We start from the raw sequence: 21,616 nt of genomic DNA, 5'->3' as shown, positions 1-21,616 counted from the left end.
TTGGCATTAACTATAGTTATAGGAAGAGACTCAAGATGGAGTTTTGTCACATCTTCAGGACCACGTTTCTTAACACCCTCCTTTTCCGAGGTGCTTTTAGGTAGGAGAGGCTTCAAGACAATCCTTTTGCCTTCATACAGAAACAAACACATATTTGAGCGACTGAATAGTGTTACGTCTCTGTCATACAACCAAGGCCTGCCCAAAATGATGTGGCCTATATCCATAGGCAAAACATCACGCCACAACATGTCCATGTAGGAACCATGGTATGCCAAATCGGTTACGAACCGTTACGCAATTCGGGGCCGAAACGGCCGATTCGGATTTTTGTACCTGTATCGGGCGATACGGGCGTAACGGTCTGGCGTAACGGTCAGCGCCGTAACGGTCGGTTTTTACTGTTTTTTCGAAACTTCTTGCTTCCAAACTGTTTCTCACTCCTTCTACTACTAATTTCAACCAACCTTGGCTGGATATTTGAGGAAAAAACACATTATATTGCGGATTTTGTTGAATCAAAGCTTGGTGGGCCATTTTTCATAAATTTGTCAAAAATAGGTATTTATACTTTTTTAATATGTTTTGCTGTTTTAATCATCTCATATGATGTGTTAATCATAGTAGAACATGTTAATATGCATTTTACAGATTTGGGGTGCCATTTAATTTTTTTTTAATATTTTTTTCTATTTACGCATGAATTTTGCCCTTTTTTTAAAAAAATTCAAAAAATCAATTTTTAATGATTGTTTTGCTGTTTTAATCATTCCATATGATGTGTTAATCATAGTAGAACATGTTAATATGCATTTTACAGATTTGGGGTGCCATTTTATATTTTTTAAATATTTTTTTCTATTTACGCATGAATTTTGCCCCTTTTTTTTTAAATTCAAAAAATCAATTTTTAATGATTGTTTTGCTGTTTTAATCATGCCATATGATGTGTTAATCATAGTAGAACATGTTAATATACATTTTACAGATTTGGAGTGTCATTTTATATTTTTTAAATATTTTTTTCTATTTACGCATGAATTTTGCCCCTTTTTTTTAAAATTCGAAAAATCAATTTTTAATGATTGTTTTGCTATTTTAATCATGCCATATGATGTGTTAATCATAGTAGAACATGTTAATGTGTATTTTACAGATTTGGGGTACCATTTTATATTTTTTAAATATTTTTTTCTATTTACGCATGCATTTTGCCCCTTTTTTTTTTTAATTCAAAAAATCAATTTTTAATGATTGTTTTGCTGTTTTAATCATTCCATATGATGTGTTAATCATAGTAGAACATGTTAATGTGCATTTTACAGATTTGGGGTGCCATTTTATATTTTTTAAATATTTTTTTCTATTTACGCATGAATTTTGCCCCTTTTTTTTTAAATTCAAAAAATCAATTTTTAATGATTGTTTTGCTGTTTTAATCATTCCATATGATGTGTTAATCATAGTAGAACATGTTAATGTGCATTTTACAGATTTGGGGTGCCATTTTATATTTTTTAAATATTTTTTCTATTTACGCATGAATTTTGCCCCTTTTTTTTTTTTAAATTCGAAAAATCAATTTTTAATGGTTGTATTGCTGTTTTAATCATGCCATATGATGTGTTAATCATAGTAGAATATGTTAATGTGCATTTTACAGATTTGGGGTGCCATTTTATAATTTTTTAATATTTTTTTCTATTTACGCATTAATTATGGCCCTTCTTTTTTAAATTTAAAAAATAATTTTTTAATGATTGTTTTACTGTTTTAATCATGCCATGTGATGTGTTAATCATAGTAGAACATGTTAATGTGTATTTTACAGATTTGGGGTGTCATTTTATAATTTTTTTCTATTTTCGAATTAGTGACTTTATGTTTTTATTTGCTTATATTGGACAGGTTTTGCCTTGGAGCTTCTTAGGGTTTAGTTAGAATATAAAATCATCTTTATTAACATAGGTCATACACTCATACTCAAATCTAATTATCTAGTGTCTACCTAAGCCCTAAAGAAATGTTTGGGTCTGGCCAACAACAAGTAAGTGATGATATTGGATGGCAACATTATGAGAGGGTTGGTGGTATTAGGCACCAAATGAAGCGCAAGTATTGTGATAGACTAGTGACTGGTGGAATTACCCGTCTTAAACAACATTTGGCACATCGAAAGGGTCAAGTTGCGCCATGTAGTAGAGTACCGAAAGAGATAATGCTTTTAATGCAAGCTAGTCTGGATGAGTCGAAGGGTAAACGTGCTGCTGTACAAAAGAAGAAAGATGATATTTTGGATGCAGCTCAACAGGAAGTGTTTGGTCCTGAATATATGGGCTTTCGTGATGAAGATATTATTGATTCTGACGAAGATTCAGATCGAGAACTTACTATAGCTAGGAGAGAGAGCTTGCGTCTAGCTCGTGAAGAGGAAGAACGTCGCCGCATGTTTGGCACGCATAGGTCAGTGCATGATACAGGGGGGGGGGGGAGTGGGAGTGGGAGTGGGAGTGCAACTGGAAGTGCAACTGCTTCTGCAGGTAGGGGTGGGGGTGGGGGGGGGTAGGTTTGGTAGGTTACGACGTATGTTTGGGAGCCGACGACAGACATCTTCACATAATGCCCCTATACATTTGGATGAAGAAATGAGCCTAGGAGACCCTCTATTGATCCAATCCTATTTAGGAAAGAATCAACTAACAAAAGAAGATAAAACAAATGTGGAGTAGAACTTCCGTTGAGAAATTAGGTAGAGCAGCAGAAAAGTTATTTATACATGCCAACATACCTCCTAACGCAGCCAATTCTCCATATTGGCAGGTGGTAATTGATGCAGCAGCAGAAGCAGGTGAAGGAATAAAAGCTCCCACGGCTAAGGAGATTAGGGGGAAATGGACAGATGCAGAGTATGCGGATGTGAAAGCATACGTGGCTACCTTTAAACCTGTATGGCAAGCCAGAGGATGCACAATCATGTGTGATGGTTGGACTGGCCCAACCAGACGCAGCATGATCAACTTCATAGTATACTGCCACTTAGGAACTATATACCACAAGTCAATTGATGCCTCAGAGGCAACAAAAAATTCTACTTATATTAATGGACTAATGGATAAAGTTGTGGACGAGATTGGAGAGGAGAATATAGTGCAGATTGTGACAGATAATGAAGCAATATATAAGCTTGCAGGACATATGTTGATGGATAAGAGAAAACATCTTTTTTGGTCACCATGTGCTGCCCATTGTATTGATCTTATATTGGAAGATATTGGGAAGAAGAAGAATGTTAAGGAAATGGTCGAAAGGGCAAGGGAAGTGACGACGTTTATTTACAACCATAATCAAGTAGTTGCAATAATGAGAAAGTTCACGAAAGGACGAGAGTTGTTGAGGCCTGCGGCGACTAGATTCGCAACAAACTTTATAGCATTAGAGAGTTTATTCCAGCATAGGGAAGAGTTGAGTGAGATGTTCGCTTCCCGAGAATGGCTCAACACAAAACATGGGAAGAAGACATCAGGAATACCGGTCGAAGTTGCGAACACCATACGGGACAACAAATATTGGAAGAAGGTCAAGGCGATCCTAAAGGTGATGGAGCCACTAATGAGGGTACTCCGTCTTGTTGAATCAGATGAAGCACCTACCATGGGCTTCCTATATGATGCCATGGATAAGGCAAAGCTTGCAATTCAACGTGATTGTAGAAGCTGGCAGACTTATTGGAAGATGATCGACAAGAGATGGACAAACCAACTCCATCACGATCTTCATGCAGCAGGTTACTACCTAAATCCTAGGTATAGATATGCCCAATCATTTGTTGCGGATGATGAAGTTCGTGTCGGGCTAAAAAATGTGATAAAGAGATTAGAGCCTGACTTAGATCTGCAAATAAAGGCATTAAATGAATTAGATACATTTGGAAATCGCCTTGGTAGCTTTGGAGATGCTCTTACACAGCATGCAGTATCTAGATTACAACCGGCCGAATGGTGGATTAATTTCGGAGAGAGTACGAAGGCTCTCCAAAAAATTGCAGTAAAAGTTTTGAGCCAGACAACATCTTCCTCTAGCTGCGAAAGGAATTGGAGTTGTTTCGCGCTCATTCATTCAAAGAATAGGAATAGATTGCAGACTAGAACATTAGATAGACTTGTCTTCATGCACTACAATATAAAACTAAGAATGCGACGACATCATAGGAGCATTACAGCTGTCGATGCGGAGACTACTGTCCAATAAACTTGGATAATATTTATGATGAGGATGACCCACTTCTACCTTGGTTGGAAACAAGGGAAAAACAAATTGAAGAAGGATAGTGAAGAATTGGAAATTGATGACCCGTGAAATACGCAGAGCGCAACAAGAGAGTCGTGCGGATGTGTTGGACCCAGTAAGAGGGCCAACGTTTATCCACGCACGGATACGGCTCAAGATCAACAAAGGGTACGAGCAGCGGTGGTAGCGTGACCGTGTCGGATGAAGACGATGACCCCCTGCCCCTGGTCTGGCACTTCCGGTGTTGCTCAGCGCCCTATATAGCCGCCTACAGATCACGATGTCGATGAACAACAACGAGGTGGTACACGAGGTCGGACTTATGAGTATACCGAGTCACGATACAGCCAACAGGAGGTGGGTACATCTAGTGGTGCACCGGGTCCGAGAGGTTCGAAACATCAAGCTCATGGTCTTGGTTATTATGATGGATATTCTTATGGTGAATTGAATTATGATGGTTATACTTGAGCCTGCTCCATCACATTCATGTTGGAGTAGCCCTCCGATCAATATCCATATGATTATAGATATCCGATTCAAATCCAAGTTACTCATCACAGATGTACTCTCAATCTCAAGATTCTCAACAACTTGAGTACGGGTACCAGTATGGCTATTCGACGGGCACCGGTGGACCTTACTCGGGTCGGAGTCGTTGCCTAGTCGGGATCAGCATCCTCTAGTTTCGTTAATATAGTATTTCCTTCGCACTGGATATTATGGATATGTAGCACCTACACCTATTAGACAGCGGCCTGATGGTGACGATGACGATGATGTGGAGGTCGAGCAACCACAAAAAAGCAGATTTTCATTTTGGTGGTGACTTGTGATTGTGAGTATATATTTGTGTTAAGGTAAGTATTTGTTGCAGCAGACAGCTCACAACAGTATTATTGCAAGAAGCCATGCACACACTTGACACTGCCGAACTTGTATTTAAAATAGCTCCCCTGACAACCAATCAAGTAATCCTTAATCAAGTTGCAGGGGAGTATATCAGACACTACTAATTATTATTTTTATTTTTTTTTAATATTCTTGACAAGTCATAGACAGGAATTACACTATCACAGTCACGTGCACGGTGCACCACACTGCACAGGACCACAGGTATGTTCGAGAAATTCCTCAAAAATAATTGCAAACACCTAATGTAAGATATTTTCATTTTACATTCATTCTAATATATCTATCATTGATAGTAGATAGTTAGAAAATTAAATATATGAATTTTGTAGTCAAATTCAGGTTATCTGGTTCATAAATTCATCAGACAATCCGATACAACTTCTCACCAAAGAGTGGACCGTTACACCACCATAAACATGTTCCAATTTATAAATGAATGCATATTTGGAATGCTTAGAATATTCTGGATTTAATTCATATTTTTTTGGCAAAAAAAAAATTTTGCGCCGTTACGGGCCGTTACGCCCCCGTATCACCGTTACGCCCCCGTATCCGTATCGGTTTTGGAGGACACCGTTACGCCAACCGATACCGATACAGGACACCTTGATAGGAACCAAACTGGATGGTAAAGGGACAATGCAAAGAAACCGGAATCAAAGACACATCAACCCATGAAACTCGATAGGGCTAAGGGTGAGGAATGACTAGCATACCTAAGCGGTCCACAATGCTAGCAAAGACCACATTGATGCAACTGCTACTATCAATGATCACCTTACAATTTTTGCCACCACAATTGGCATAAGTGTGGAAAATTGAATTCCTGCGTCAATCATCAATTTCTAAAATATAAATTAAGGCGTGGCTAACAATTGCAAGTGACACAATCTCAACTTCTTCAATTTGATCACTAGCTTGTGAATGGACATCTTCCCCAGTGTAGGGGTTCGCCTGAGGGGAGGCTTCAAGCTGTTTGACACAAACATTGATCGTGGTCAATTGAGTCGCAATGGTCCTATGGTGTGCTTCAATGGCTATCAGATGGTTGTTGATAGCATTCAGGGCCTCGGCAATATGTTCTAGATTCAAAGTAGGATGTATGCCAAAACCATGTCCAGAACAAGTGGGCATACACAAGGTAACCCTTAGGGTAAAACCTAAATCCTAGGGTAATGTTATTACAAAGGCAACCAACCTAAAAATCAAGTTGGACACACTAGGGAACTAATTTGAAAATTCAGCAAGCCGTTAACCTAAAATATTATGCTGAAACTTCAGCAGGATAGCAATTTGTGAGTACCAAGCTGAAAATTCAGCAAGAGTGTAATATGAAAACTACAAACTGAAAATTCAGCAAGGCGACAACCTGAGATTACTACACTGAAAATTCAGCAATGGCAATGTGGAGAACGCAAGCTAAAAATTCAGCAATGGGACATTCCAGACCAAGAACAAAATTCAGCAAGATGAACATAGATTCTATATGTAATGTATGTTCTAACAACCCTATATGTAAATTCTACCCTAAATATGACTCTATCCTAAGTGCAACACAAAAATCATATGGTAAACCTATGGCTCTGATACCAAATTTGATGTAGGGCACATGATTTAATCCTAACATGCAACATGGAGATTATGAAGGAGACTATAAAGTAATTCAATTAACAAAAGATGCTAACTCACCACATAATTAAGAGTAAATAATAGGAAATAAAATCTCATTTAACCTAACTCACATGCCCGCATGCTAAGAAATCATATAAATTAAAATTAGGCCCGATAGAAGAATAGAACTTCCAATTTAGCATACGCACATTCCACACTCAATGGACTGATTTGTAGGTTCTATGATTAGGGCTAGGAAGCGGAAAGAATTAGGAATTTTGGAATTAGGGTTTTTTAGAATTTGGGGAAAAGATAAAATTAGGAATAAATTGGGTGAATTGGTTAAGGGGATTGATGGATTTAGGTGTTGGTAGAGGGGAATTAAGGTTTTGAATGAAGGTAAGTTAGGGGTTTTGGGGTCCTCAATGGTTAATTTCAGTTGAGGTTGAAGTTGGATGATGAAAAGTTGAAGAAAAAGATGATTTGGATGGTTTTCGATGAGAATGTAAGAAGAGAGATGAAGCTTTTTGGAAAATACATCTTTTTAGATAGAAAGGAAGAGAGAAGGAAGATGATAGATGGAAGCCTAGCACCTCCGTTGAATGGGGAATGGAATCACACTACACCCAAGCTCCAAATCACATGGAGAATTCTTCAAATCACACGAAGAAGAGAAAACACAGTTTTTTTTTTTCCAAAATAATAGCATTAGGGCTCCACGCACCCCCTTTTCTTTTTTATAGTCTCAGAAAAGATCTTTTACAAAAAGGCGCTTTCAAATAAGATTCTCAACATAAAGACCCTAAATAAATTAAAAGTTGTTCCTAACTCCCTAATGTCAACACAAATATAAGTTATACCAAAAATAAAGAAGTATGTAAATAATCTAAACAACCGAACTATTTCATAGCCCATGAGGGTCCATGATCAAGATGTCCGATGATGATGATCCAACGTGTTCATCAAGCTCCTATATGCAGCCCACGTACATCTTTCCAGTGTGGGGTCTTCAAAGATGTATGAACATTCACAAAGTGTTCGAAGTATCGGTATCGCTACAAATTTTGCTAGCCAGGGATATGGAAACAATATCGATATCGCCGATAATATCGTTGATAATCGAAAATGCGGGGAAACATGGGAAAAACGGTGGAATTTTTAGCAAAACTTCAAGAGATATTAAAATGTACATATTTGCATCTTTAGAAATAAAAAATTTTAAAAAAAAATTTTGTAAAAAGAATGCATACATAACAAGTTTCCATTTAATGGGGCCTTAAAAGCGTATAGTGTTTTAAGAAATCAGTCCAACCATCCCATCCGGCCTATTTAACCATCCAACCTTCCATCCAAGCATCCATCGATATTGCAAAATATCAACAACATATAATACTTCACTAAGAAATCATCAACAATTGGAAAGGAAATGGAAGTTGTGGTCTCAATATCATGCATGTTACGATATTGATATTATCGAGATATTATCGATATTATCAATGACAAATTAATACTACATACAACCATGTGCCCATGAAAAAAAAAATTGAAATAAAAAATTTTCTAATAAACAAAATTTTAATGATATCAATTCGTTGGCGATATTATTGAAATATCATCGATACACTTATGATACAAGCATTACCTAGAATTTACATAGTAGAAAATATTGGTGATACAATGGCGATATTGATGCATTGGTAATACAAGCAATACCTAGAATTTACATAGTTGAAAATATTGGCGATTACTAGAGCTGAGCAGAATCCAACACGATCCGACAGAACCGATCCGAACCGAAGGCTAGGATCGGGTTGGATCGAGTAGGCCCACTCAGATCCGACCGTATATCGAGTCAAGTTCGGATCGGTGGCCAATCCGGACCGATCCGATCTACACAATGTTTATTCAACATTGTTTCCTATAATGTTGTCCACTTAAGATTGGGATATACCTCATTTTTGGTTTAATACCATAAAATGATCTAGAAAATTAGATGGATGGCATGGATGAAATAAATACAACATGGTGGGGTCCACATAGCACGACCACCAGCCATTGGCTGGTGGCAGGGGGAGTAGGCGATCCGTCGTCTCAGTCTCAGGACGCACACGACTCAAGGTGCATCAAGCACCGAGCTGTTTGACACAATAAAAGGGAGGGGATTCTCATTGACGACAGTCTATGCCATGTGTCGGCGTGCTACTGTCTCTATTCTTCCTTCTCATTCATTTGTGCCACCCGAACATTTGGCACATCTTGTTGGCGATCAGTCCTCTCTTGGTCTTTGGGTACCATCCTTGAGTTCAGGACGCATTTCTGGTTTTGGTGGTCGTGGTAGAGGCCGCGAGGGAGATCGCAGTCATGGCGGCCATAGTCTTCGTGGTCATGGTGGACGTGGACGAGGACGTGATGGTTCCCGCATTTGTTCACATTGCGGTAGAACTAATCACACTGTTGATTATTGCTGACAGATACATGGTCATCGTACGTACGCCGCTACTTCTGTTGCATCCACTGTTGCTTCTGAGACACAGTCTTCCACCCCGACAGTTGAGCAGTCTACTTCAGGGGAGTCTCTTATCATTTCTTGGGCTGCATATGATGCCCTTATGCGGCTTCACATTCGTGATATTCTTGAGCCTTCTCACGCAGCTTCGGCCCAGTCAAGTACTGCCCTTCTTGCGTCATCCTCTCGTACCTCTTAGGTCATCGACCTGGAGCTTCCTCCCATATGACTGGTAACTTTCAATTCTTTTCTTCTTATTCTCTTTCTCCTCACACTCAGTTTATCATTAAACTTATTGTCTGTTAGCTCTCTTACTAAATCATTCAATTGTTCCATTACCTTCTTCCCTTCTTATTGTCTGTTTCAGGACCTACAGACGAAGAGAGTAATTGGTGGGGGGCATGAGCGAAGAGGCGTTTATCTTCTCGATGATACACCCATTGCCGCTTCTAATACCCTTTATCTAGATCAAGAGTCCATGACTCGGTGGCATTGCCACTTAGGGCACCCATCCATAGCTAGATTGAGACTTTTATTTCCCTCCTTATTTGTTGCTAAGCCATTATGTTGTGATATTTGTGAATTGTCTAAACATCATCATGCTATGTTTCCTCCTAGCTCTTCTGGGAGAAAATCTCAACCTTTTCTTCTGGTTCACTCGGATGTCTGGGGACTAGCTCTGGTTACCTCGACTTTTGGATTTAGATATTTTGTTACCTTTATTGATGATTATTCACGCATGACTTGGATTTATCTTTTGAAATCTAAAAGTGAAGTGTTTGATGCGTTTAAAGTGTTTTATCATGAAGTGTGCACTCAATGTCATTGTTCCATCAAATCCTCCATTCTGATAATGGGGGAATACATGTCTACTGCCTTTGTCCTTCTTACAGGAACGTGGTATTTTGTCTAGGACGTCATGTGCTCGCACACCTCAACAAAATGGTGTTGCAGAACGAAAGAATCGTCATCTTCTTGACGTTGCACGCACCATTCTGCTTGGTATGCATCTACCTAAACATTTTTGGGGTGATGCTCTCCTAACTGCTACTTTTCTTATTAATCGTATACCCTCACGTATCCTGTCTTACAAATCTTCATTTACTATATTATATCCTCATGATAATCCATTTCCTCTACCACCTAAAGTTTTTGGTTGTACATGCTTTGTTCAAATTTTGGATGGGAGTAATGATAAACTTAGCCCCAGGGCTATTAAATGTGTCTTTCTAGGGTATACTCGGAGTCAGAAAGGGTATAAATGCTTTGACCCATTGACTCGCAAGAAATGTCTTTGCCGATGTAACCTTCTTTGAGGATATTTCTTTTTTCTCCACTCTAGGCCGATCCCTCTGTGATCGTCTTGCGAGGCAGGGGGAGTATGACTCTTATCCTCTTTCCACTAGTGATCATGGGAAAATTCCTCTCCCTCTATTCAGCGTCCTGTTGGTAATATGGGTGAGCCTAAGCCTCTGCAGGTGTATCATCGTTCAGATAAATCTTCACACGCTCAGCCATCCACCCTTCCGCTCACTTTGGATGTTGGCTCAAGTGACTCTCCTACCTCGAGTTTAGATCTTCCCATTGCCTTGTACAAAGGGTCACGATCTTGTACTCAACACCCCATTAGTAATTTCGTTTCATATGATCATCTTTCACCGTCTTGTCAGTCATTTGTAGCTTCCCTTTCATCACAGACTATTCCTAGATCTCTCTCACATGCTCTTCAGAGTCCTGATTGGACAAATGTTTGCTCTTGAGAAGAATCATACTTGGGACTTTGTGTCACTTCCTTTTAGGCCATAAACCTGTTGGCTGTCGATGGGTTTATACGATCAAGTTTCTTCCAGACGGCTCAATTGATCGCTATAAAGCCCGTCTTGTTGTTAAGGGTTACACTCAGACTCATGGTGTGGATTACTTCGAGATATTCTCTCCAATAGCTAAGCTTAATTCAATTCGCGTTGTACTCTCCTTGGCCGTTAATTTATCATGGCCCTTATTTTTGCTTGATGTTAAGAATGCATTTCTCCGTGGGGATCTTGTAGAGGAAGTTTACATGCATCAACTTCCTGGCTTTGTTGCTTCTCACAACCCTGCACTTGTATGCCGGTTGAAGAAGGCTCTTTATGGACTCAAACAATCCCCACGTGCATGGTTCGAAAAATTTAGTCAGGCTCACTTGGAGTTTGGCTTTGTTCGTAGTCATGCCAATCATTCTCTCTTTATATGTCGACGATCGACGGGCATCATGGTTCTCATTGTCTATGTGGATGATACTGTTCTGTCCGGTACTGATTCTGCTAGAATGAGGGAGGTCAAAGATTTTTTTAAGACTAAGTTTGAGATCAAGGATCTTGGTCTTCTTCGCTACTTCCTCGGAATTGAAGTTGTTCGCTCATCATCCAGATTGGTCTTATCACAAAGAAATTATGCCCTCGATCTTCTCATGGAGACCGGCATGTTAGGGTGCAAGCCTACTACCACTCTCATGGATACTTCACAGAAGCTTCGACCAGATGATGGTGCTCTCCTTACCAAGGTGTCCCGTATCGGTATCGGTTGGCGTAACGGTGCCCTCCAAAACCGATACGGATACGGGGGTGTAACGGGGATACGGGGGCGTAACGGCCCGTAACGGCGCAAATTTTTTTTTTGCCAAAAAAATATGAAAAAATATGGATTAAATCCAGAATATTCTAAGCATTCCAAATATGCATTCATTTATAAATTAGAACATGTTTATGGTAGTATAACGGTCCACTCTTTGGTGAGAAGTTGTATCGGACTGTCTGATTAATTTTTTAACCAGGTAACTTGAATTTGACTACAAAATTCATATATTTAATTTTTTAAATATGTAATTTATATACTTAACATCTTGATATCATTTCTCCCAATAGTTCTTTAAAAAAATGAAATTAAATTCAGGTAGATGGCGTTGCCAATTTGGGGCTGACTTGGAGGACCAATTTATTCTCCAAATCAATCTCAAATTCATGTCATTTATTGTCATTATCCCACTTATAAATTGGTGGACATTTATTGGATAGTGAATCATAAAAAAATAATAATAATAAAAAATCAAAAGGTCCTATTTTAAAAAATAAAAGTTCACAAATTAACAATTAAAACTATTCAAATAATTTGATTTTGGCATTGTGAGTTAGCAATTGCAGTCCATAATTTAATTGTCAAATTTCAAGTTAATATATGTCTCGTGTACAATTTTTTAAGGCTTGAATTAGGAGGGACTCGGATGTAAAGTGCAACACACATGTCAAAGTTTTTTGGGCCTCACCCGTGATGAATGTGTTATATCTACACCATCCATCCATTTTGCCAAATAATTTTAGGGCATGAGCCCAAAAATGAGGCACATCCAAAGCTCGGGTGGATTGCACCGTAAGAAACAATAATAATTAAACGTTCACCGTTAAAAATTTATTGGGGGCTAAAAAAGTTTTAGATCAAGCTAACATGTGTGTTTTCCCTTCATCCACGTCAATGTGACCCAATTAACAGGTTAGATTGAAAATAAACATTACAGTGGACTTTAGGAAAATTTTAATGGTGAGCATTCTATAACCACTATTTCTTATGGTGTGGTCCACCTGAGATTTGGATATTACTAATTTTTTGAATCCTGACTTAAAATGACGTGGCAAAATGGATGGACGATATGGATAAAATATATACATTATGGTGAGGCCCACTTGGGTCTGATCTGATTGGATGGAAAATAAACGTTACCGTGCGCCCTAAAAATTATTTAACCGTGAAAATCATTATCCCTACTGCTATTTTTGGTGTGGTCCAGATGATCTCCGGATATAATTCATTTTTTGGCTGGTGCTCTAAAATGATCTCTGAAAATAGGTGAACGGTGTAGATGTAATAAATACATCACGTGGAGCCCATATAACTTTGATCTCCTTTGAACCGTTCGTACAACTCGGAGCTCGAGGAGTGTCAGCGCTCGTCTTTGCGTGACACGTACCTACAGCAGTCAGCCGCTGCAAATAAAAAAAATGGAGAGAGGGGGAAACGAAAAGAAAAAAAGAGGGAAAGAAAGAAAAGAAAAAAAGAGGGAAAGGGGGAAAGAAGAGATTGAGAGAGAGAGAGAGAGAGAGAGAGGAAGAAGAAGAAGAACAGGAAGCAGCCGGGCGCAGCCGCAGCTGCTCGAGAAGAAGAAGAAGAAAGAGAAGAAGAAGAAGAAAAGAAAGGAAAAAAAGGTAAGGTTTTTTTTTTTTTTGTTTTTTGTTTTTTTTTTTTCAGGGCCCGTAACAGCCGTTACGGGTCTGTAACGGCCGTTATGGCCCATAACGGCCGTTACGGTCACAGAATTCCATAACGGCCATTTCGACCCCGTATCACGTAATGGGTCCCACCGTTACCGTTACGTATCGGCTGTTACGGCCGATACGTAACCGATTTGGGATACCCTGCTCCTTACTGATCTCAAGATGTATCGACAACTTGTAGGCCGGCTTATTTACCTAACTATTACTCCCCCAGATCTCTCATTTGCGGTGGGGGTTGTTAGCCAATTCATGCAAGCTCCCCGTACTTCCCATCTCACAACTGTCTACCGCATACTTTGGTATTTAAAATCAGCCCTGGGTCTTGGCCTCCGCTTTCAGTTGCATGGTCATCTTCATCTTTCGGGCTATTCCGATGCTGATTGTGTAGGTAGTACTTTTGATCGCCGCTCTACATCTGGCTTCTGTACCTTCCTAGGTGGTAATCTTATAACCTGGAAGAGCAAAAAGCAGTCAGTTGTTGCCCGGTCCTCGGCTGAAGCAAAATATCGTTCTATGGCTCATGCGACGTGTGAACTCATGTGGCTTCGCAACCTTCTTTAAGAACTTGGCTATCCTCCTTCGGATCCTATTCCTCTTCACTGTGACAACCAAGCGGCAATACATATTGCTCGTAAACCAGTTTTCCACGAGCGAACCAAGCATATTGAGGTCGACTGTCACTTTATTCGGGAGAAAGTCGCTTCTAAGGAAATCGTCACTCCTTTTGTTCGATCTGGGGATCAACTTGTTGATGTTCTTACAAAGTCCTTGAGTCAAGATGCTCTTCATCGTATTCATGACAAGTTGGGCATGATCAACATCTATGCTCCAACTTGAGGGGGAGTATAGAGAATGCTAGTATATTGTGTATGTGGTTAGTGGTGGTTAGTGGCCCCTTTTAGTGTAAGTGCATGTGCACACTTCCCTCTTCTCCTGCGGTGTACTATATGCTTTATTATAATAAAATATTGTGTTAGGGCAAGCAAGCCTAATACAACATCTCTCCCAAACTCTCCTTCTTCTCTCTCAATATTTTCCTCTCTTCTTCACATTATCATCATCAAATCATTCTCTACTTCCTGCGCAAGGATGCCATGTGGGACCTACTTCAATGTATGTGAGAAATCCATTCCATCCATCTGTTTTGCGAGCTCATTTAAGGACGTGCCACCAAAAATGAGAAGGATACAAAACTAGAGTGGGTCACACGAGAGGGAAAATTGGGGAAAGAAATTCCTACGTTGAACTTTCGGGCTCCACCTTGATGTTTATATGGTATCCAATCCGTTTAAAAGGTCATTCCCAATGGGATGAAGTGAAAAAAAACCAGAAAGATAGCCTGATACAAAACTTTTATGGCCATATGAATGATTCAACGGTGCTAGCTAAATTCCCACTATTCCTTCTTGTGTGGCCCAGTTGAGTTTTGTATCCATCTCATTTTTAGTGGCACGTCCTAAAATGGAACTCAAAAAACGGATGGACGGAATGGATTTCTCATATACACAAATTAGGCCCCACATAGCATCCTTACACAGAAACTACGGAAGGCTTTCAAAGGAAATCTGCGTGAACGCATCCCAAGGAAAGAAAGTTTTATAAAGGAAGCGGATTGGCGGGTGTACCAGGCATGTATTGACGTCAACAAGTTCTATGGGTCCCATCATGAGGTATGTGTTATATCCAAACCATCCATCCATTTGGCAGGCTCGTCTTATGGCTTGAGCCGAAAAATAAGACAGATCTAAAGATCAAGTGGACCACACAGCAAAAAGCAGTGGGGGGTTAAACGTCTACCATTGAAACTCTTTTAGAGGTCACAGAAGTTTTGGATCAATATGAAATTTTTTTTTCCTCTTCATCCATGTAGTTGTGACCTTACTAACAGATCATATATGGAAAATAAACGTTATGGTGGGCCCTACTTATTTTTTAATGCTGAAAATCCTTTTTTTTATTATTTTTTTAAAATTTTCAAAAAAAATAAAATAAAAGATTCGATCCGAACCGTACACAACCCGATCCGACTCAGTTTCTCTAACCCAGTCGGACTCGGTTCAGATCAGGCCAGCAGTGTAACAGATCGGATCGAGTCAGAGCACCCGGACTCGGTCCCGGATTGGATCGAGTTTGGGTTAGTGCATTTTAAATTTTGGACCGAGTCGAGTTGGACCCAATCCGGTCCGACTCGACTCGATGCCCGCCTCTAGCGATTACATTAGCGATATTGATACGTTGGTGATACTTAGCAATACATTGCTAATACCTGGAATTTTTTATACTACCAACGTTATCGGTATCGCTACCAATGTTATCGGTATTGCTAAGCTGGACATAAAGATAATATTGGAGATAATTCGAACACCGCATTCACACGTGGGTTCTTCAACGTGGCTAGGAATATGAATTGGGCCAAGTGGCCCCATGTAATGGTTGTCTAGCCATAAGGAGGCTGGCTCAGCCCTCCTTTGGTATGGTGCTCGGATGTCCTCATCAGGGTGGCAACATTGTCAAAAGGTAGGTGCAAATAGGTATGTAAAAAAATGCAATTACTGTGGTAGATTACTAACTAGAGAAATTAAAACAACATTTAGCACAACAAAATGGGCAAGTTGTAGGGTGCCAAGCATTCCAAAACATAAAAGAAAAATGATGCGAAAGAGTCTGGAATATATTAAGGAGAAGAAAGCTATTGTACAAAAGAAGCAGGATGTTGTTGATGCAGGTCGAGTTAAAGTTTTTTGGCCTAATTATATGGATATGGGTGATCACGACAGTGTTGACTCTAATGAGGATTCTGATGGAGAGGTGACGACAGTGAAGATAGAGAGCCCGTGCACCACTCGTGTAAGGTGAAGAACGTTAGCAAATGTTTGAAGGTGGTTAGTTTCTGTCATAGGGGAGGTAGTGGGAGTGGTGGTGGGATTGGGACTGGGACAGGAAGTGTTAGTGGGAGGAGGGGTGAGAGTGAGAGTCATGGTTTGTTCGGGAACCTAAGGCATGCCTTCAACTGACGACAACCTTCATATGCTCCTCCAACTCCAAGCGAAGGATATGGAGCTCCTGCTAGAGACTTGGATGATGTTGTTGTGGAGATGGGAAGAACTTCGTGTGATTCCATTTGTGTAGAAAATAAGAACAAGCAAAAGAGGTAGAAACAAATGTGAAGAAAAATTGTTGTTGAGAAGCTTGGTAGAACAGCACTCAAGCTATTCATACAAGGCAACACAGCTCTAAATGTTGCAAACTCTCCTTACTGGATTACTAACTCCATTCCCCAGATTCTAAGCAATTTCAACAAAAGAAAATAGCTTAAATTAACAAAAACTCACAGATTGAGTTTTTGGTACCACATGCTCTCCGTTCTCAATTTTCATACCCAAATCTCCTTTTCTCTCCAAACAAATGAAACCGATTGGTCGAAACCCCCTTAGGAACGTAATCCAAGTAAAAGAAAATCAGAGAAATTGGTTTTTTTAAGATTTTTGGCAATTTTCCCTTTTTTCGCATGGGGACTGATGCAGGTATGCAATATTGTCGATAAGTATCGCACGCATCGATGATATCAAGCAATACATATCGGAATGTATCGAAATATCGTAGATATATTTCGATATTATCACGATATTTCAATTGAAACGACATTGCCTATAGATACTATTCGCAGATGTTCCTACCATATTCCAGTCCATCTGCTCTACCATATCATCTACCTTACACTAATTGACAGGGAGACAAAGTTAGAACATCTCTTCTCCATCTTCATCTATATTTTGTACAGAGATGGAACGAGAGAGCTATTCATGATAGAGAGAGAGGGAAGAAAAGAGGTAGGCTGGCAATTGAAGACTCTAAAGAGAAACTAAGAGAGAGAGAGAGAGGTAGAACATCTCACCTCTGTCTTCATGTATACGCCATGAAGAGAGAGGGTGACAGTTGAAGACTCTGAAGAGAAGATGGGTTCCTCGAGGGCACAGATTTGGATGCCAGTTTTGTATCGGCCAATACAGCCTTAATACATCTGTATCAGCATGGTGCTATACATGATACGAATCTATATCGGCCAATCTTAAAAACTGGATATTATCCATTTGATACAGCATGTATCAGCCAATACAATGCCGCTACCTCATATGCGTATCCGTCAAACCGATATGGGCATAAAAAGACAACCAGCTGCCATTTTCACTTTTTCCCCTTGTTTCCTTCTCATGTTGAATTTCTTTTGCTTGGGATTTGTTGTATGCCCATTTACGACCAGATCCACACCTGTTTCAAAAATCAAAACAACAATTTTGGGCTACAATCAAAGGATCAAACGCAGGGTGGTTGATTTGGAAAAAAAAAAAGGATAGAAAAAACCATTTTTTTAGTTTGTTGTAATCATGTCGAATTAGCATGATAACTGCAAATTGATCAAATCATGCTTGATCTGCGTTCAATTTGGGGATTTTTTTTCATGTTTTTTTTTTTTGACTTTCATTGGTAGTTTATAAAACTTTTTCCAACAAATTGTTATGATGATGCATGAATACAATGTTAATACTATAGATCTACGGATTTCACACATGCATTGCTTAAATAAAGTTTTTACAACATTTGGGCTACAATCAAAGGATCAAACTCATGGTGGTTGATTTGGGGGGAAAAAAAAGATAGAAAAAAACATTTTTTAATTTGTTGTAATCATGTCGAATTAGAATGATAACTGCAAATTGATCAAATCATGCTTGATCTGCATTCAATTTGGGGATTTTTTTCATGTTTTTTTTTTCAACTTTCATTGGTAGTTTTTAAAACTTTTTCCAACAAATTGTTATGATGATGCATGAATACAATGTGAATACTATAGATCTACGGATTTCACACATGCATTGCTTAAATAAAGTTTTTACAACATTTTTTTGTATTTTCGGACCCTTTTTTTGGCATTTTATAACATTATTATTCTTTTTCCAAAATAAGTTCAGGGAAATAAATCAAATCATAGATCAAGGTAAATCTATATTTTTTAACATAAATCTACCATTTGCTACCAGATTTTAATTATTTTTTATTTTGACCTTCTTTTACCATCAATTTTATTTTATTTTTTTGGTTTTTCCAAAATTTCTTTAGGGGGAATGATAGATTTATGTTGTTTAAGCATAGATCTAAGTTCTTTAAACATAGATACACATTTTATATGCCATAATTTTATTTTTTAATGTAGCCCTTTTTTAGCAATTTTCAATTTTTTTATGTTTTCAAAAATCAAATTGGGGAAATCAAAAGTTATTGTTGTTTAAACATAGATCTACCATCTATGAGCTGTAATTTTGTTTTTTCATGCATTTTCAACCATTTTCAAAAAAATTGTATTTGTTTTCAAAAACTGATTTGGAGAAATGGACATATGGATGAAATGGTAGATGAATACATTCATTTTCACGTCTTTTTTTTTTGTTTTTGGTCATTTTTTTACATTTTTTTTATGTTTTCCATTTTTATGAAGACATTCTATTTTGGTGTATTAGGTTGCAGTAGTCTATTAGGTTGTGGTGTATTGGTGTGGTGGGCACTTATTCAATGGAGTGGACTTGTTGTTGTGTTTATTGGGTAACTTGGGTTAGATCGTTGCCCATTGGAGATTTGAGCCAATGATTAAGCTTGTCAATTAACAACTTGACATCGGGAAAATGGTTGTGAATGACATAGGGAAAATTGCATCCCTCAACATGTTGCAAATTCTCCGTATTTTTAGGTATTTGTAGATGCAGCAGCAAATGCAAGACATGAGATTAAAGCACCCGGTTCTCACGACATCAACACGAAATATTCAAATGAAGTGTACAATGAAATGTGGGGTTATATACAATCATTTAGAAGAACATGGGAGAGCAGAGAATACACAACCACGTGCGTTGGTTCAATTATCCCAACGAGGTTGAGCATGAAAATTTTCATGGTTTACTCCCACCATGGTACAATGCTCATTAGAGTCATTGATACATCTGATCAAGTGAAGACTACTCCATATATATTTAGCCCGATGGCCGGAATGGTGGATGAAGTTGGCAAGACCAATGTCGTGTAGATTGGCACTAATAATGAAGCATCATACAAGGCAACTGGAAATATGCTTATGAAGAAGAGGCCTAATCTATTTTGGTCACCTTGCGCAACCCACTACATTGACGTCATTCTCAAGGATATTGGGAAGAAGAAGAGTGTATTGAAGTTACTTGAGAAGGCAAGGTTGATTGTAACATATATCTACAATCACATTTGGATAATTGCTCTCAAAAAGAAGTTCACACGTAGACGAGAGTTATTGAGGTCAGGGGGTCTAGATTCACCATGAATTTTAGCCCATGAAGAGCTTATATAATCATAGAAGGGCATTTAACGAGATAATTGCATCTCGGTGGTGGATAGATTCTAAGTATGATGGAAAGCTAAGGAGTCGCACGCCTGTGGCAATGCGCGCAATGAGAGACAACAAGTACTGGAAGAAATTCCTAAAAATTATGCAAGTAATGGAACTTTTTATTAAAGTTCTTCGACTTGTAGAAAGTAACAATAGGCTGACTATGGACTTTCTTTAGGAGGCTATGGATGAGGCAAAGTTGTCTATTTTACACAATTATAAACACTACACGGATCACTGAAAGCTGATAGATAAGCATTGGAATAAACAGATTCATCATGATCTCTACACAGTAGATAAAAAGGTTACAATCATTTAGCTATTTAACAGTAGTTAGTTCATACTCTTTAATTCATACTTACAGTTATAATTTGTGAGTTACTTTTGTTAAACATATAATGTCAAATTTTAATATGCTCTCTTCTTTAATAGTTGCAAGCTACTTCTTAACCCTTTTATTCCGACACGCACCTACATATCAGGAAGATGATGAAATTAATGTCAGTCTGAAAAATGTTATCAAGAGGTTGGAGCAAGACATTAATTGACAAGCTGATGCTACAAATAAGATACCACTATTTAAAATTAAGGTTTTTATTTTAAAATGCATTACATATGGCATATACAGAGTACTTATTACTTTATCTTTCATAGGTGGAGACTTATGCACTTGCAATGGGAAAGCTTTGTAGATCCACTAGCACAATCTATTACACACAGAACCAATCTAGCTATAATGAGTGGTATGTAAGATTTAAGATAACTTAGGTGTAAATTTTAAAATGAAGATAACGAGTGCACCTACCTGGAGGAGTTGTAGTCAAAATTTTGAGTCAGACAACATCCTCCATAAGAAGAATCGGTTAAAGCAGAAGGTGGAGAAAAATGTATTCATTCACTACAACGTGAGACTAGGTTAAAAATATGAAGAAATCAAGAGGGAAGGCTAATAACCTAATGCAGTATTGTCCAATATATTTATACTGCATTTTGGCTAAAGACGACCATCTTCTTCTCTCATGGCTTGAACAAAGGGAGAAAGACAAAAATGTAGCCAATGGTGAGGAGCTAAAATTCCCGGATCTCATTGCAGAAACAACCCAACCTCCAAGTCATCCAAAGTCGATTATTAAAGATGGTGATGAAGGACACAGTATCAGTGCAACTAAGTCTGATAGTCGTCACAGTTGCAGCAAAAATGGTGAAGACAGTGATGACCATGTTGGTAGTACCGGTGGACATGTATCTGTTGGTGGTGCCAATGAGACTGAGACGGTAGTGGCTAGCACCTATCATTATCCACATGACACCGTACCCAGCCCAAGCTAATCCAGTCAAGACCACAGAAAGAGCCCAACTACGATGACTAGCCATAGAGATTATTCAAAGGTGCCTAGTTTGAGAGATTACAATGATGGTGAAACTGGTAATGGTCAAAGGACACATGCTTATTATGATGATGACAACTACCAGGACATCGTAGAGCTCATACCTACACCTACCTATCAGATCCTACGGTCTCCATGGCAGAATTCAACGGCGCCACACCCATACAATCAATATAGAGATTATTCACAGCAACTA

The 21,616-nt window shown here is 38.7% G+C and overlaps 1 protein-coding gene across 4 annotated transcripts in view; it reads right to left on the bottom strand.

The window, feature by feature from the left end:
* Positions 1-21,616, bottom strand: part of LOC131237320 (peptidyl-prolyl cis-trans isomerase FKBP17-1, chloroplastic-like) — a 67,188-nt gene that overhangs the window by 9,776 nt on the left and 35,796 nt on the right. Inside the window, exon 4 of one of the 4 annotated variants that reach the window (XR_009167177.1) lies at positions 17,519-17,892. The exons of 2 other annotated variants lie outside the window; for them this stretch is intronic. Coding sequence is in view for 1 of the 2 variants with exons in the window: in XM_058235029.1 (XP_058091012.1) it covers positions 20,441-20,503 (63 nt within the window). In the remaining variant the exon portion in view is untranslated. Of the gene's footprint in view, positions 1-17,518; positions 17,893-20,394; positions 20,504-21,616 lie in introns of all 4 variants that reach the window. One more of the 4 variants, XM_058235029.1, reaches the window with a different exon arrangement.

Source organism: Magnolia sinica, chromosome 2 (assembly GCF_029962835.1).
Source record: "Magnolia sinica isolate HGM2019 chromosome 2, MsV1, whole genome shotgun sequence".
Classification (NCBI taxonomy): domain Eukaryota; kingdom Viridiplantae; phylum Streptophyta; class Magnoliopsida; order Magnoliales; family Magnoliaceae; genus Magnolia; species Magnolia sinica.
The sequence above is the reverse complement of the archived record's forward strand: the minus strand, read 5'-3'. Positions and strand labels throughout refer to the sequence as shown.